The following is a 16,443-nucleotide window of genomic DNA, read 5'->3' as shown; positions in this document are numbered from 1 at the left end:
CATTTCCCTCAACACACTGACCAAATTCTCCCCCCATTTTGATGGATTCCCGTTCGTTATGGCCCTTATTTCCTCCATCACACATATTTTTGGCCACCTTGAATCCTCCATTTATGATAATATACTATTATTATATTATATTAACAATAAGTAAAAACTTAGAATCAAAAAAGAACAGTAAAAATTTCGCATATAAACTAACAAATAATTTTTTAACATTTAAAACTACTAAAATTAAAAAAATACTTACATGTGTAAGTTTAAAAAAGAAGATATACCTATATATACTATCTGTATATTTAGATGATATCATATTTTTATTTATAACATTTAAGCGTTAAAATATTTTTTTGTAATACAATACGATACATTTTTTTATTTCATTTTACTTTTTTTGCCAGTTTCTTTTAGCGTACGAACATGCTGTTATTCTTTGAAGAGTTTTTATTGTTTTAAATAATTTTCTGCATCATTAGCGAATAATCTACGCGAACGTGTTAAATAGCATCCTTCATGTTTAACGTTCGACACACGGAATTTTCTACAGTACAGAGCAAAAGTATCGGGGAGATACTGAATAAATTATCGAATTACATTTTCTGTAAATTTATAGAAAGCATGATTTTTTCTTTAATTTTTAGTACAATATATATTTCTCAAATCTAAAATTCAAGTATTTTGTGTAAGCCATGGAGATTAAATTTAATTTTTTACATTTAAATTTTTAACATCCATGCGTTATTCATTATTTTTTTTTATTGTGCAACTCTTATCAGATCTCTATGTTTTATTCTATGAATTATTTATTTAGAAAATGGTGCAAGATCATTTTTCTTTTTATAGACAAATCAGATCAGATTAAAACCGTAAACACGATTAACTAATTCATTTTCAAATCTGGAATAATACGATTTTAACAAATAATTCAACTCTTATATTATGATTTTAGATTTTTTAGAGAAGTATTTAAAAAAAATAGTATAGATTTACAGAATACATTGCAGATAATAATTATTCTGACCCGACAGTACTTTTGTTCTATACTGTACATGTGATGTCAAGAGAATGTTCTTGATTTTGAAGCTATCACGTATTATTAATACTTTATTAAATAAAATCATAATGTATGATGTTAAGGCGAATCAGTGTTTATTGTTTACAGATTTTAAACTTCCTGTTTCGTTAGTACGTCATATTTACACGATCTTTCGAGATTACAGCATAGCTATATTATAACATAAAATGGAGAAGAAGTATCTCGTTAAAAGTCTTAGGATTAAAAACTCGACGAGCAGTTCGATCATTTTTTATCGTTCGATCATTTTTTATTGTTCGAGTTTTTGTTCAGTGTATTTAACATTTTGAAGATTATTCTTTTGTAATATTCGAATAAATTAATACTCTTAATACTCTTTACTATATCGTAATTTTATATAATTTTATATTGCAATTAATATTAATCACAAATTTGTAAGAGAGAGCATTCATGTTTTATATCGATTGTAATTAAATTTCTCACACTAATTACATTTTAACGATTGATTAAACAAAATTTATTTAACGAATTGCGTATATTCATTGATTTAGAATTAATTATGCGTTATCGTTTTCCAGTGTAATTTGAACTCATTGGCTTTGTAATCACGAAACCATGAAATTCATTAGCATTTTTTTCGTAACATTCTCTATCTCTGGATTCGCCATTGGATCTGTGGAGGAACCTTATCCAGATTTATATGATCATGTAGACGTGGATGCGATTTTTAGTAGTGAACGATTATTTAATCAATACTTGCAATGTTTGCTTGATGAGGGTCCTTGTACTGCCGATGGACGCAGTTTTAGACGTGAGTAATATTTTTTGTAATAATTAAATACCGGAGATAAATGTTTCAAAAAAAAAGTAAAAGACACAAAGTCTTTGACAATTGTTTTAATTTTTCTTTGTGAGTAACATTTCGTTAATAATTTAAATAATAATAATTAAATAATTGTTGAATAAATTTGACGAAAAAATTGCACAAAATCTTTGTGAATTTTTTAAATTTATTCTGAGAGTAACATTTCGTGAATAATAATAACAATAACAATAATAATACTAATAATAGTAATGAAATAGTAGGATAGATAAAAGTGTAGATTTTCTTACACGGAAGATTTTTAAGAAAGTTTTGTGAGAACAAATATTTCTTTAAGAAAACAGGTTTTCTAGATTGTAGGCAACCACAGGAATAAATTGTCCGTTTTGCGTACGTGACTTTTTAAACCTCATTCTTACTATCGTTGTATTCGATATCTTTCAAGATTTTTGATGTAGTTTTTACAATTTTTTACTTTAATTTCTTTAATTTCTCATTTTCTCATTCGTATAATCTTTCGATTTTATTTACAAAGGATCATAATAAAAACAATTAAATTGACATTTAATCAAATAATCGTTTGTTTGTTTTTCTTTTGAATCATAGAAATGCTTCCCGAAATTTTGGATACACAATGCGCAAGGTGTAACGAGTTCCATAAGAAATTAGCGAGAAAGATTTTCGAGATAAAAGAAAAGAAACCTGATGTGTGGGTTAAGATTCAACAAAAATATGATCCTGATAATGTATACTTTTCTAAGTTGCAAGAATTTATTAAGGAATATTAAATATTTTATTATCTTTATCATTGTTCAAAATTCGTATACATGAAATATAAGAATATAAAATGTTTATTTCTATTTTTATTTTATAACCTAGTGTAGTCGCATAGTTAGGTGTATTCGTATGTAACTAAAAAAAAAAAAAAAGAAAAAACGATATGTAACATATAATGTTGAATAACTAACAAATAAATTTCAAAATTTATTAATTTTTTTTATTTTCAGTTTTATTTAAAACAAGGAACCTTAAAAAATAATTTATAGATATGCACATACGTTGTATTAGCTTCTTCTTCAATGCCTTCCCTCTCCCTCGGGTTTTAATTTAAAACATAATCAATACTTGATTCATTTTGGTTATCAGAAGATCTTAGCTACGATTCTTTTTATTTTGATATTTGTCAATGGCTTTAGACAACATAGACTTCCAAGTTTCCTTATCGTTTTCCTCGAACCAATTAATCATCTTGTCTAAAATAATTACTTGTTTTTCCGTACACTTGGCGCATTTGGTCACCAAAGCTTCCGGTAATATGTCTGTAAACAAACAAAAGGTGTTATAATTTAGATATTTTATCAAATATAAATTAAATATGTGTATTAAATCAAAAACGATTTTAACACGTTAAACGGGGAGCTAGTATCGGTGAAGTTTTTTGTTTGGGTAGAATGTCAATATAATAAATAAGGAAAAATAAATATAAAAAAATAAAATAAAGGTACAAATCAAATATTAATTTTTAGAATTTTGTATCATTGGTTCCCAGAACCAATCTTATGGTTAGTGGAAAACAGAAAATTTAAGGTTTGTCTTCAGAGATCGATGTAGCGTTTAATATGTTAAAAATTAACTCTTCGAACTCGATTTATTTACAGTGTTTTTATTTATCAACTTGCATTTATTTTTAAGTAAATGAATTTAAGTAATCTGACTAGCAAGTTTTATATTAGACTAGTATTGTCAACTCCAATGTGACATGCGAGTTTAAGAATAAATTAGAATTGTCATCTGCAAGGTGACATGTGTACGAGAGTTCAAAGGATTAAATTGTAATTGTTAAAAATTTGACGTCGTTGATCCCTAGGATCAATCTGACTTAAACGAGTGGTTTAACGTCTGTTCTCAGTAACCAAAGTATTCCATTTTAGTTTCCAGAGATCGAGCTAGTGCCTAACGTGTTAAAATTGAAGTAAATTTTTAAAATAGATTTTATTTTGGATTTTTAAATGTCAAGATGATGGGTTTACCTCTCAGGAATTTTGCATCCGCTGTTAAACACGGTCCATTCTCCAAGTAACAATTAATATATTGATTACGTAACCGAGGTGTCTTTAAAATCATGTCGACATCGACGTTGTCATATTTTGATATATATTTCGTATTGTCCGTTAACACTGAACTAATTATCGTGGATAGGATCATCACGAGTAAAAGAACCACATAACGCGTCATTGTGATTTTTTGAATTTTTCAGATTCGTAAATAGATGTTCGTTTAAAACAAAAGAATGTTAAGAAAATATATAATAAAGAAATAAATAAATAATTTTCACGTTTTGATGTGCGTATTTTGTTTTTTTACAATCGTTTCTTATTGTTACACCCAACAAGGGGATCTCTGTTTTAGTTCTGAATGCTTTGGGATGCTGTATTCCGTATTTATAGCTGTTGTGAGAACACATCCATACACATTCACTTCTTTACTGTTTATGGCTACAAGATCATCTGGTTATTCGATGATTATTTCTGAAGGACATAGATGAAGAAACCGGAGACTAAAAAAACGTGTATAAAAAGTCAGAAGGAAGGAGTGATTATCATTATATTGTTTGTCAAGTAAATCGTCATTCCACTTAATTTTATTTTAAATTTGCATATCATATTTTTATTTCTATTTATTTCTATTTATTTTCATCTTACTTAGAAAATAATATTTGAATATCTGTAGATTAAGCTTTTTTTTTTCATTATTACGATAGGATATTTATTTTTCTTACATAGAATTATTTATTTATTTTTATTATTATTTTCTTTTTAAATATTTAAATCATGTTTTTGAGAAATATAAACATTGCGTATTTGTTAAGGAGCTGAAGGAATTATTTGTTTACAAACTTCTATGAATTAAATTTTAGTTTAAATTTATAACATTTATTTTCACTTGGACTTAGAGAAAAAAGATATATTTTATGTATAGGTAAGCATCCCAGTTATATTATATACTGTATTATTATATATTTATTTATTATATTTAAATCGTGAAAGAAAGAAGTCAACACTCATATCATTTATTTTCGAAGCTTATAAGTTTTGTTTCTTAGCATCTTCCATGAATTTTTTGATAAGAGCGGTCCATTCTTCAGGACGATTTTCGTTATACCAAATGGCCAACTTTTCAAAGTTTGATTTTTGGATTTCTGTACACTTCTTACATTTAGTTACGACTGCCTCCGGGAAATGTTCTGCAAAAAAAAATCATACTAATGTCATTAATGTCATATTACTACATATAATACACCGGTCAAAATTAATTGACCATTTTACAAAATGATAGAAAGTTCGCGTAATTTTTCCCTATTTAACCATTTGCGGTCGTATGTCTGCCTTCAGCCACCACAGCAAAAAGAACCATACTGATTTTATATTGTAAGATTCGTGAACAAAATTGGGCCGTAGAACCGGGACTCGAACCCGGATCTTCCACTTTCCGGGCGACTGCTCTTTATCCATTGAGTTATCCAGGGCCCAAGTCCAATCTCTTCACGAATGCCTATTTAAGAATTTGGCTTGGAAGCGCTCGTCCCACAATATTATATTAATTTTATCTTAATCTTCATTTAAAGATACATTTTATATATTATATAAGGTGTCAGTTAATAGAGAAAACAAGACGCCTATGTCACATTTTATGTTTGTTCGGAAATTGATGGAACAACTTGTAGGTAATTTTTCTGATGGTGCATCTTCAAAATCAGGAAGATCATCGTCCTCAGATAAAGAGGAAAGGTTTAATGGCAAACTACATATATTGTGGCACTGTAAAAATGTAAAGAATAAAGATTGTTCTCAAACAGAAAAGAGACTGCTTTGAAAGATACCACACGATGGAGAACTATAAAATATAATTTTTACCAAAAACATTACATATTAAAACATATTATTATTTAAACATATATCTAATGTTTAAAAAAGAATTAATAAATTTTGATTTTCTTTCATGATCTTGTATATTATGTATGACTGTTCGTTCAACGAAAATTAATTACGACCAAAATGACATTTATGTATAAATTTAATACGACCGCAAAGGGTTAATTTTTCTTAGTACTTGTATAGAAAATCAGTCGTTTGTTTAAAAAAAATTCATAATTATATTAAATCTGAATACATCGTTCATTGAAAAATATTTCGTATCTTAAATACATTTACTAAATATTTCTTCAAATATAGAAAAGTATTTCCAGAGTAAGTATTGCAAAAGTATCCAAGACGTAACCGTTTTCTCTAGGCTATTAAAAATTTAGATTGTAATATTTAAAAACAAATGAAAAAGATTTATTTTTGTAATATTGTCAGAAACTCTTTTCTACAGATAATTTATTTGATTTATTTATTCCAAAGATTTTGAAAATATTTTCGATGTTAAAATCATTTTTGCAGGTACTGTATATAAATATGAGTATTATGTATATGAGGACGCAATTAAAATTTGCATAATGACTCAGTTATATGTATAATCTTTGATCGAGGAAAATAATTAATTCTATAAATAAATGCAATGTAAATTTTTTCCTTTCAATGCCGTTTAAAAACAATCGTTAATAGGTTACATACAAATTTGTTTTTGTGATATCAATTTCAATAATGAGATTATAAAATTTATAACTAGGCGGTTATAAATTTGTAAATAATATCATCCTCGTTAGTAGGTAAGTGTGAGAATTTGTTTGTAGAGAAGTGACTCGTACTCGTAAAAGGAAGAGTAAAAAGATAATGTATTAAAAAACAATATTAAGATTTTTCGGAGTTTAGAAAAATGTTAAAAATAAAAAAAGTAATTGTTAAGCCTTTTCAGAGATTTTTAATATTTAAATTGTAGTATTAGAAAAATGAGACTAAAGATCAAGCTAACCTTTGAAATATATCGCATCCGGGGTAACGCATGGACCGGTATTCATGAAGCAATTGTAGTATTGGTCCCTCAAACGATCGTTGTTAACGATTTCCATGGGGTCAATGTAATCGTATTTGTCAGAATAAAGTTCCTCGTCTGCTGTGACGAATGATAAAATCGCCAACAAAGAGACCAACGAAACGTATCGGAGTAATTTCATTTTTCCGACTTTCTTCAATAATAGATAATATCAAACTGCTTAAGATATTTCGTATACGTGCTTATATAGATCTCATTAATTGATAGGTGTCATCTTGTCACTTTTGCTTACGCGCAAAGTACTATGTAACTACAAATTTTCCTTTAATAATATGTCTATTTTTTTGCAGGTTTGGTACTTCTTTTGTTAAAAAATTTGCAAAAAATTGATGGAACATTTAATACGACGTTTACAATGTTATAAATGATAAATGACAAATATTTGTTCATTTGCATTTTATTTGCATGAGATATTATTTTTAAACGCTTTTCCTCACGATTCAAGTAATTAATAATTCATATTTCGTTTATAGGTGATACGAAATTGTTATAAGTAATGTTTCGTAGTAGGGCTTTTTAAAAATATTCAATAAGTGGTTCCCTTTACTCGAGCAAATATTTTCGCAATCCTGAGTATAGATTCTGTACTTTATTCTCTTTCACTATATAAACTATCAGAAATACTGTACTTGTGTAGTGTTGCCAAATTAGTTTGGAATTAATTTTCGGTCGTTATGCGTTCGAAACAAATTTTTCTTTTGCACAAATTTTCGTGGGAGGCCGTCATAGATATTAATAGACAATGAATGACAACGATTATCATTTTTTCTTTAAATTATACAAATTCAATAATATTAAAATAAATTAATAACAAATAAGAATATTTTTTTATATAAGTTCAATGTTTATGTGAATGTTTTATTTTGAATTTGTATGATTTATGAGTTAAATAATTGCATAAATTCATAAAGTTATAAATTAAAACCTATAAAAAACTGAACTCAACGTTTTCTTTTTGTATTATTTATAGTATTTTTTATTCGTATTATTTATAGCGATCTTAATTGAGTCATTTGTAAGCAAATAAGCTGTCTATATACTTTAATATGGAAATTATTTTTAAGTAAATTTAATGATAATATATTTATTTAAGTTATACACATTAAAAGTTTAAGGTAATAAATTATACTATTTGTTGCTTCGAATAGTTAAACAAAAATTAAACGTAATAGACGTTAAGAAAAAATATCATAATTGTTTAAATAATATTTCTCATATGTAATAAAATTAATAATTAGATTTCAACTTCAGTCTTACTTTTTTTCCTTTTTCTTCTATAATATATTTTTTTCCAATACGTCAGTTAAGAATGTTTTTTACCCGGATATTATTCAAGGAAATATCATATTATAGATGAAAGTCTCGTTACGCGTTTTTTATTTGCCAGTAATTTGATAAATTATACATCATCTAGTTACACGGATATCACACGGGTTACAAAAGAAATAACAAATAATTACATAGAAGATTGTAGAGTCAGTATTAGTAGCGTCTCTATTAAATGTTAAAAGAGGTTATCATTTAAATTCTTGTTTCTATCAATCTAATAAAAAGTTTGAATAAATATTCTTTTTTATTCGATACAATGACAAGGTTGTACGTCATCGTAAATCATCGATCGAAGGTTACCCCTTTATTATTTATTATTTACAACTAATTCTAGGAAGCTATGCGAAACACCGAGTGCGCGGAAATGAACGGGTTACTTAATTTCCTATCGTAGGAAAACATAAACGCGACTTTAACCTCGATAATCTTCTCGATGAGAAAATGATATAACTTGATAGATGGTTTCTTCGTGGAATTGGTTCGCCATTAAATCAGATCCCTAACATATTTTCGAAATAGTATAAATGTCTGAGATTAAGATAATGTTAACTTTCATTTAACATCTTCTAGAAGCTCGTAGTTTCTTCCTTGACATACAATGACAAGGCCAAGGAATTGGTGAAGTGTAGTTTGGTTTTAGATTTATTGCCCTTGTCGAGTGTGAGAAGTTCTATCAAATTTTTTCAAACGTTCGTGTTGTTTAACCGTGTGTGTGATAGATAAAGATAAGAATTTCATTTAATTATACCTTAGTTTTAAAACTCGCATAAAATTATAAAACGGATGAATTTATGGGTGAGTTAAATTATGCGGTAGTTACAAGGAATTCTAATTAAAATAATACAAATCATTCGTTCTTTATTATAGGTGTTATTTTGATTCGATCAATTTCACAATAAGAATAAAATTTGTAAAGTTCGTAATAATTTATTCGTGGATTATTAGAAAAAAGAATAAGGAAATGAGTTTTAGAGTTCTTATTATTAGCATAATTGCGTTCGCATGGACGACGGTTAAGGCGAATATTGCTGTCTCATTTGTGAAGGAATACTTTTTAGGAAAATATATTCAGTACTTGGTCGTTTTCGGATGTTGGAGCTCTTTCGGTTATTTGCAGTTTCTTTGTTTCTTTGTTTTTCATATAATTTTAGAAATTAATTTAAAGAAACAACTTGTCAACCACATATTTTCTTCTTATTTAGATAAGATGGATTTTTTTCAAAGAGATTTATTGACCAATCTAACAATATCTTACGTGTCTATTAAAGAAAATCTCGACATAAATAACATTCTCAGAGTTAATTATTATAAACTTGGTATTATCCTTGATATCGATTGTCCGCAAAGTGAAATCATTCTGGAACAGGTTGGTTATTCTAATTAAACATTTCGATAAACATTGGTAAGTAAAAACCTTGAAAAATGACTAATCAAATTTCTACAAATCGATATTTGCAATATTTTTTAATAAATCTATAAATATTTCTCAATAAAATAACCCCACAAACACATAATTTTTATAGATGAATGTTTAACAATTTCTCTTGTTTTATTTAAATATAAAACAATGATGTGTTTTTGAATATACTTTAATACTTAAATATCGCGGTCTGAAATTTGAAAATAATTTTGTAAATCTATTTCGAACTTAACTGAAGGAGGGGAGAGAGTTAATTTATCAGATGTAAAATATAAAACTTTTCCTACTACTTATTGTAAATACAAAACGTAATATTTTAATTATTGTTTGCAGTTTAATGGAAATCAGTTGCCTTACAACGAATCTTATTTTTGGCTTATGATAACTGAATCGAATTCAGTTCCAATAAATTTATTCCGAGATCTACCACTTTCCATAGCAACTGAAATTACAGTGGCATTACGCGAAAACAATAGTTATACTCTTTACGATGTTTACAATTTTAGTCATCGACATGGAGGTAAGCTCAATGTTACTTACATGGGTTACTGGACTTTCAACGATGGATTGAGGAACGAATTAACTCAATACAAGTACAAGCGTCGTCAAAATTTTCATAAACTCGCCTTGAACGTTTCTATTCACGTGAGTTCAAAATAATTTAATGGGAGGACAAATTTTATTAAAACAGTATTGTAATAATTACATTGTTTATAATTAATTATGTTTGTGAGATTTTTGTTTTAGGTTGATCACGATCCTTTACCTGATTTTCACACGTATATTTTAAATCCGATTAATCGTCACGTAGATACAATGATGCGTTATAATTATGCTTTGATTGTACAATTAATGGATTATTATAATATAACGTAAATTTTCATAATAAAATATTGAATATTATTTAAATTAATTAGATGAAAATTATTCGACCATATTTCAGTTGGCTATCTTTTGTTATTTCTTTGAACAGTATGAATCTAAGCAGGGGAACAACCTGGGGATATCTTAACAATGGCACCTGGAATGGTATTATCGGGGACATGCTTCGTGGAATAGTAGATATAAGTGCTACTCCTTATTTATTTAAAGCAGCAAGGATGGATGTATGCGATTACACGGTGCAGTCTTACATAGCAAGGTAACACAACTATTGGTAGTATAAAACTATTAATAATAATAATAACAGAATGTTTCATAATTTATATTTAAATTAATAACACTAGTTTTTCTTATTGAAAATATTTGGTATCTTATAGTTAAATAAATAATACTACATAGTTTGTTTTTATTTAAAAAATTGTTTAATATTTTATATCTAAATCAGTATAATACTTTTACATAGAATTTTATTTAAATAAAAATCAATTTTAGATCTAAGAATCGGTTTTTACACAGTAACCATTTTATATCTAACAAAAAATCAATAACATACTTTATAGAATATTAAAATAATAATAATAATAATAATACACGCAGGGCGAGCATAATTTTTCGTCATCCAAAAACTAGCGACGTACGTAACGTGTTTCTTATGCCATTTACGGAAGACGTTTGGTATTTGATCCTAATCGTAGCAGTCATTTATTGGTTATTATTATTACTTACGGTTAAAATTGAATTGTATTACGATAATTATCCAAAAAAGTGTACTTTGGATACTAATCCTGCTTCGGAAACTGCTTTGATAACAATCGCTGCTATTTGCCAACAAGGTTTTGTAAATATTTATTACAATTTCATATCATTTTGATTATGTAAAAGCCTCACTATTATTCCGATCTTAATCCCGCCACACAATAAATAAGTAATACACTATAATAATCTGTGGGGCCAAATTTTTCTAATATATTTCACAGATTTATTTAAATTTATTATTTCAAATCAACCTAACTAAATATAATATTAAGTATCTGTTTTTATGCTTACACGTGGAACTGTTCGATCGAATCAAATGAATGATATGTATTTTATGAGGTTAAACTTGTGATTAAAAATTTCATTTTGATTATCTTCGTACATAGGTTTGAGCGATGGTCCACGAATTTATTCTGGACGCATAGTATTTCTTTCATTGTTTCTTTGGGGATTACTTCTTATTCAATTTTATTCGGCCAGCGTGGTGGGCTCGTTGTTGTCGGAACCACCAAGGTTTATAAATACTCTGAAGGATTTAGCTGATAGTAGCCTTGACGTTGGAATTGAGGACATGGCTTATAATTACGATGTTTTGGCCGTAAGTATTATTTTTATTTTCGATATGTTTTTACTTGGATTATTCGACTGTACTTATTATGGTTCAAACTTTGAATCAGGAAGAGTCAGTTCCGAATAACTTCTATTTGCATATTGTAAGATCAAAGTCATCATTTTGAGTAATTATAAAAATTGAGTCATCATTAATTTTTACTCATGACGATGATTGTTATAAATATTGCCAAGGTAAAAGTCAAGGTCTTCTGGACTGCGTTCCTTATTAAAAGTTTCCACTAACAAATTGAACTCCTGAATTATTCTCATATTGGGTATATAGAAATCACCGAATCCGGACGTACACGAGCTCAATCGGAAAAAAATACAGACCAGCAAAAAACGAAAGGTCGAGCCTTTCTTGACTGCTGAGGAAGGTCTGAAAAAAGTGAAAAAAGGTGGCTATGCTTTTCAGGTTGACGTTGCTACAGCTTACAAAATAATCGCGGTTGGTAATCGATAAATAATTTTCACGATAATAAATTTAACAATAAGATACGTTTTATTCGTTTTATTTAATTTTTCTTTGATAGGACACTTTTTCGCAAGACGAAATTTGTGATTTAGCAGAAATCCAACTGTTTCCACTTGAACGCATCGCGACTGCTGTTAAAAAACATTCGCCCTTTAAGAAGATGGTTACTTACGGGTTAGTGATCAAGTCATCAAATTTTTCATTAAATTATTTATTTAATTTTAATTAACTAAAATATGGTGGAACCCCTTCTCTCAGAATTTAGCGTTTAAAATACTCTGTAAATGAAAAAATGGTAAAAGTGCAACGAAAATTGCTAGGATCGTGTTAGAAAAAAATTCATTTATCCGAACAGTTATGTTTCGTAATTAATTACGATGCTGGAGATTCTACTGTACTAATTATTTTCTAACATTAATTTATTATCCTGTGATATATTATGCTATTTGAAATTTTCTAAAATATAATAATATTTGTTTCCTTTTTGTCAGGATTCTCTTAATAAGTTTTTAAAACAAATATATAAAAAGAAATCACTAATGCATTACTGTTAACAATCGACTCTTGATTGTGTATAATTTGTAGAAGATATTATATTTTTATTACAGATTGAGGAAAATTGTTGAACACGGTGTGCCAGGACACTTGAGGTATGTGTGGCAACCAGGACGGCCTCAATGTCCTGAAAGTCACAGCGCAAAACCAGTTCCAGTTGCATTAAAAGAATTTAGTCCAGCTTTATTGTCTCTTTTCATGGGCGTAGTCTTGGCTCTTTTCGTAATGCTCATGGAAATGTATATGGAACGCCGTAAACGTCGAGGTCAAATGGAATCATCCTTGCAACCATCACCTTTGGAAGTAGCATCAAATTTGTGCTTTTCTGATTTAGATCAATTTGATTTTCATACCGTTGAACCGGAGGATGTATCCAATTAATTTTTTGTTCCTTTTATTGCAGTAGTTCGTGGGTTTGTAATAGCAACAATGTATCGTAAAAAATACATTAATCATAGAGCGATTAATTCAAATTATTGCTTAACGCTGTTTTAAAAATCACCAATATTTATGTTGCATAAACGATTTAGTTTTTTTTTGTTTAAGTGAATGTTTGCAATTTTTATTATTTTTTTTAATTTGAACGAATTCACATTTGAACAGTAATCGGAGTTAATTTTTCATATGAATTTAGAAAACAACGTCATTTTATTTATTTGTAATTTTAGTGATTTTTAAATAAATTCCGTTTTTAGGTTGTAACAAAAATGCTGACGGACTGACCACATATGGAATTTCGGTTTTTTCACAGACATCGATCTTGTAATTACGTACAATCGTTATCAATCCCATTTTTGTTTGAACAACAGCAAATCTCTCTCCTACGAAATGATCAAAAAATTATATTAATCATCTAATAAGAATGATTGGGTGTGTGTGTGGGAATTAGACCAGGGCTTCTCAGAGTATTATTAACGACTTTATATGAAGTCGTAGACATTTGAGTGAAAAATTCCTGGAAGAGTAACGATCGAAGATTCATTAAAAATCGATTAAGCAACGTTACGCGTATAGTATATGTTTGTAAACTTATTATAGTAAAAGAGAATACGGGAAAAAGTCTATAACTTAAAGTCGCAACAATATTTGTTCGGGTAAAAGAATCGTCCGTAAGTGTAAAATTATGAGAAGTCCTGAGTTAAAGAATAATTTGAATTATTTTACCAATACAGTTCCGTGGTCCTCTACCAAAAGGTAAATACGTTGTTTCGTTGATTAAATTATCTTCCATCAAAAATCGTTCCGGATCGAAAACATCTGGATTCGGATAAATTTCTGGATTGTGGTGGATGGCGACAATCGGTATTAAAATTTTCTGACTTTTGGGTATAGTAAGTGTAGTTCCTTCGAACGTGTAAGATGGTGCCAGACATTCTCTGAACAATATCATTCCTGGTGGATATTTCCTTAACGTTTCTGGACACAAAATTAGACAGGTGAATTCATCTGTTAAAAATAATGATTCATTTTATTTCCTATAAGCACCTTGAAACACTGCATTTAAGTAGCCCATCGTTTTGATTGATTCGTACTTCAGGGTTCCATTATTTTTCTCAAATTCTTCTTGAATTTCTTTACGAAGTCTGTTTTGTATTTCATGATTTTGTGCTAGCTCGTAAAGTGTATTAGTCATTGTCGTGGAAGATGTTTCAAAACCGGCAGCAAAAAATACGAACGCTTGAGCGGCACATAACGTATCCGTTAATTCTGCAATATTTATACGAAATAATTAAAAACAATATTTTAATATTTCTAATATTTCTAAAAATTGTATCAAATCTTACCGATATCATCTCCAAGCTTTTTTGGATTTTCTTTCAATTCCTTCAGTATGTTTATGAAATCGTGCCTAACGATGTTATTTTTAATTCTGTGTTCCATCGTTTCTTTGACAATATTAACGAAGAAAGAAGTTTGATGAGTATTGTGGAACAAAAATCCAAGCTCGTTGTATAATTTCGGAAAACTTTCTCGTAGACGGAACTTTAAAATGTTTCCTAAATTTATCTTGAATATTTCTCTACCCATTCGACGAAATTCGCTATCCTCGTCCGTAAGTGCGTTCATTTCGATACCGAACGCACAATTACCGATCACGTCGGTAGTAAATTTAGCCGTCAATTCACGAATTTCAAGGAAATCCTTCTCAAGCATCTTGTTCAAATATTGTTCCAAATGTTGTGAACATTCTATTATCAGAGGGAACATTTCTTTTAATTTTCCAGAAGTAAATGCAGGTGAAAGTTTGTTCCTTAATGGTCTCCATTTTGCTGCATCGAGAAATACAAGATGTTGGGAAAGTGGTTCTACCTTAAAAAAAATATATTTTATATTAATCGACAATAAGATTTACTAAACGGTGAACAATAATTTATTCGGTTGATTGGATAGTTTATTTAAAAAGAAATTCAATACCTGAAGCAATTGGTTATATACAAATGTCATACCTTTTCTGTAACAGCAGTACCACGTTGAGGGAAACTGGAAAAGTCCTTGATCATGATATCTTTTAACAATTGTGGATCAGTTAAGATGAGTATCGGTGTAGTTCTGAAGAAAACACCTATGTACGGCTCGTTCTTATATTTACTGCATAGTTCAATTAAAAATTCTGGCAGAGTTTTTCGTTGAAGTATTAAATCTTTGATATTTCCAAATAGAGCGATTGGTTTCGGCCCTTTAACTCCACGATTTTTCCAGAAGTTAAATGTCGAGGTTAGATAATAATAAAAAAGAAAAACAATGACAACTACTCCGGCCAATATTTCAAATATTCCCGCCATTGGTGTAATAGCAGGTGCGTAACGATCGACTTCGATGTTAAAGCTTTATTTCTACGAAAGAAGATCATATTTACATTACTTAGAATGTGAGTTCGAAAGTAGGAAAGCTTAATGGTGTTAAGTCAATATACTCATATGTATACCGTAGTAAAAGATTGTAAAATATTTCACGTTTTAATAGCAATGAAAATTCTTTTCATTAACATGCAATTATTACGAAGATCACTCTCGTGTTACATAAAAGTCCATGGTCAACATAGATGACAGGTAAATGTTAACACGTATCATGCAAATATATTTAGATTTTATAATAAAATCGTTAAAAATGATTAAAAAATCATGAAGAAACGAAAAAATTAACTGTTAGTAATAAATTTGTTTAAAATGAAGCAATGAAAAGACTAAAACAGAATTACCTTGCTATTCGTGAAATTACACAGCACAATTTAGATTGTTGCGAATGATGCTATGAGTTATGCCTGCGAGTGGTATTTAATCACGTGACTTGACAATCACCCATCCGTTGATCTCTATGGACTACTGAGTCTGGAATGATGCTACACATTTTCCGTTTCATATTATTAAGTGAAAAAAAGAAAGAGAGGGAATAATTGTTTACTTGTATCAATCGTTATCAATCTTTATAATGATTATTTAAAGAGAAGACGAGAAAAAGGAGACGAGAGAGATTTTTGAATATTGTACTTTGATGTGAATCGCGATCAATCGATCAATCGATAATCCTTTTAATTTTTTTTGTACTTTGTCAAAAATAAT

General features: G+C 28.6%; 4 protein-coding genes across 5 annotated transcripts in view; 2 read left to right on the top strand and 2 right to left on the bottom strand.

The window, feature by feature from the left end:
• The window catches only part of LOC106787205 (ejaculatory bulb-specific protein 3-like), a 4,207-nt gene extending 1,497 nt beyond the window's left edge, over positions 1-2,710 (top strand). Inside the window, exons 1-3 of one of the 2 annotated variants that reach the window (XM_014749379.1) lie at positions 1,132-1,502; positions 1,615-1,847; positions 2,466-2,710. In XM_014749379.1, the coding sequence (XP_014604865.1) occupies positions 1,652-1,847; positions 2,466-2,647 (378 nt within the window). In that variant the 5' untranslated portion in view covers positions 1,132-1,502; positions 1,615-1,651 and the 3' untranslated portion in view covers positions 2,648-2,710. Of the gene's footprint in view, positions 1-1,131; positions 1,503-1,614; positions 1,848-2,465 lie in introns of those variants that run through there. The other variant, XM_014749378.1, reaches the window with a different exon arrangement.
• Positions 2,711-2,834: 124 nt separating this feature from the next.
• LOC106787174 lies at positions 2,835-6,998 on the bottom strand. The gene is made up of 4 exons (XM_014749303.1): positions 6,774-6,998; positions 4,949-5,103; positions 3,890-4,112; positions 2,835-3,178 (listed from the first exon to the last, which is right to left on the bottom strand). The coding sequence occupies exons 1-4, from the start codon at positions 6,973-6,975 to the stop codon at positions 3,012-3,014; spliced, it is 747 nt and encodes a 248-aa protein (XP_014604789.1). The 5' UTR covers positions 6,976-6,998; the 3' UTR covers positions 2,835-3,011.
• Positions 6,999-9,188: 2,190 nt separating this feature from the next.
• LOC106787218 (glutamate receptor-like) lies at positions 9,189-13,346 on the top strand. The gene is made up of 10 exons (XM_014749401.1): positions 9,189-9,289; positions 9,386-9,549; positions 9,937-10,248; positions 10,351-10,475; positions 10,577-10,744; positions 11,083-11,318; positions 11,628-11,839; positions 12,137-12,301; positions 12,387-12,502; positions 12,937-13,346. Exons 2-10 carry the CDS (start codon positions 9,391-9,393, stop codon positions 13,262-13,264), a joined length of 1,821 nt encoding a protein of 606 aa, XP_014604887.1. The 5' UTR covers positions 9,189-9,289; positions 9,386-9,390; the 3' UTR covers positions 13,265-13,346.
• On the bottom strand, positions 12,904-16,277 carry LOC106787217 (cytochrome P450 6A1-like). Its single transcript, XM_014749400.1, has 6 exons — positions 16,083-16,277; positions 15,331-15,717; positions 14,668-15,193; positions 14,369-14,590; positions 14,048-14,299; positions 12,904-13,704 (listed from the first exon to the last, which is right to left on the bottom strand). The coding sequence occupies exons 2-6, from the start codon at positions 15,664-15,666 to the stop codon at positions 13,532-13,534; spliced, it is 1,509 nt and encodes a 502-aa protein (XP_014604886.1). The 5' UTR covers positions 15,667-15,717; positions 16,083-16,277; the 3' UTR covers positions 12,904-13,531.
• Between the last annotated feature and the right edge of the window lie 166 nt (positions 16,278-16,443).

This window comes from Polistes canadensis, unplaced genomic scaffold, assembly GCF_001313835.1.
Source record: "Polistes canadensis isolate GaletaPanama2010 unplaced genomic scaffold, ASM131383v1 scaffold_95, whole genome shotgun sequence".
In the NCBI taxonomy this organism is placed as follows: Eukaryota; Metazoa; Arthropoda; class Insecta; order Hymenoptera; family Vespidae; genus Polistes; species Polistes canadensis.
Note: the sequence above shows the minus strand (reverse complement) of the source record. Positions and strands in the feature narration are given on the sequence as shown.

Bases quoted from the DNA above. Each gene is read 5' to 3' on its own strand.
- LOC106787174 (XM_014749303.1), bottom strand. From the start codon at position 6,975: ATGAAATTACTCCGATACGTTTCGTTGGTCTCTTTGTTGGCGATTTTA. The intron at 5,104-6,773 runs GTTAGCTTGATC...TTTTTTTTGCAG, and splicing joins GGATGCGATATATTTCAAAG to AACATTTCCCGGAGGCAGTC. The intron at 3,179-3,889 runs GTAAACCCATCA...GTTTGTTTACAG, and splicing joins GGATGCAAAATTCCTGAGAG to ACATATTACCGGAAGCTTTG.
- LOC106787218 (XM_014749401.1), top strand. From the start codon at position 9,391: ATGGATTTTTTTCAAAGAGATTTATTGACCAATCTAACAATATCTTAC. The intron at 10,476-10,576 runs GTAAATTTTCAT...TTCTTTGAACAG, and splicing joins ATGGATTATTATAATATAAC to TATGAATCTAAGCAGGGGAA. The intron at 11,840-12,136 runs GTAAGTATTATT...TTGGGTATATAG, and splicing joins ATAATTACGATGTTTTGGCC to AAATCACCGAATCCGGACGT.
- LOC106787217 (XM_014749400.1), bottom strand. From the start codon at position 15,666: ATGGCGGGAATATTTGAAATATTGGCCGGAGTAGTTGTCATTGTTTTT. The intron at 15,194-15,330 runs GTATGACATTTG...ATTTTTTTTAAG, and splicing joins GTACTGCTGTTACAGAAAAG to GTAGAACCACTTTCCCAACA. The intron at 14,591-14,667 runs GTAAGATTTGAT...TAAATATTGCAG, and splicing joins AAAGCTTGGAGATGATATCG to AATTAACGGATACGTTATGT.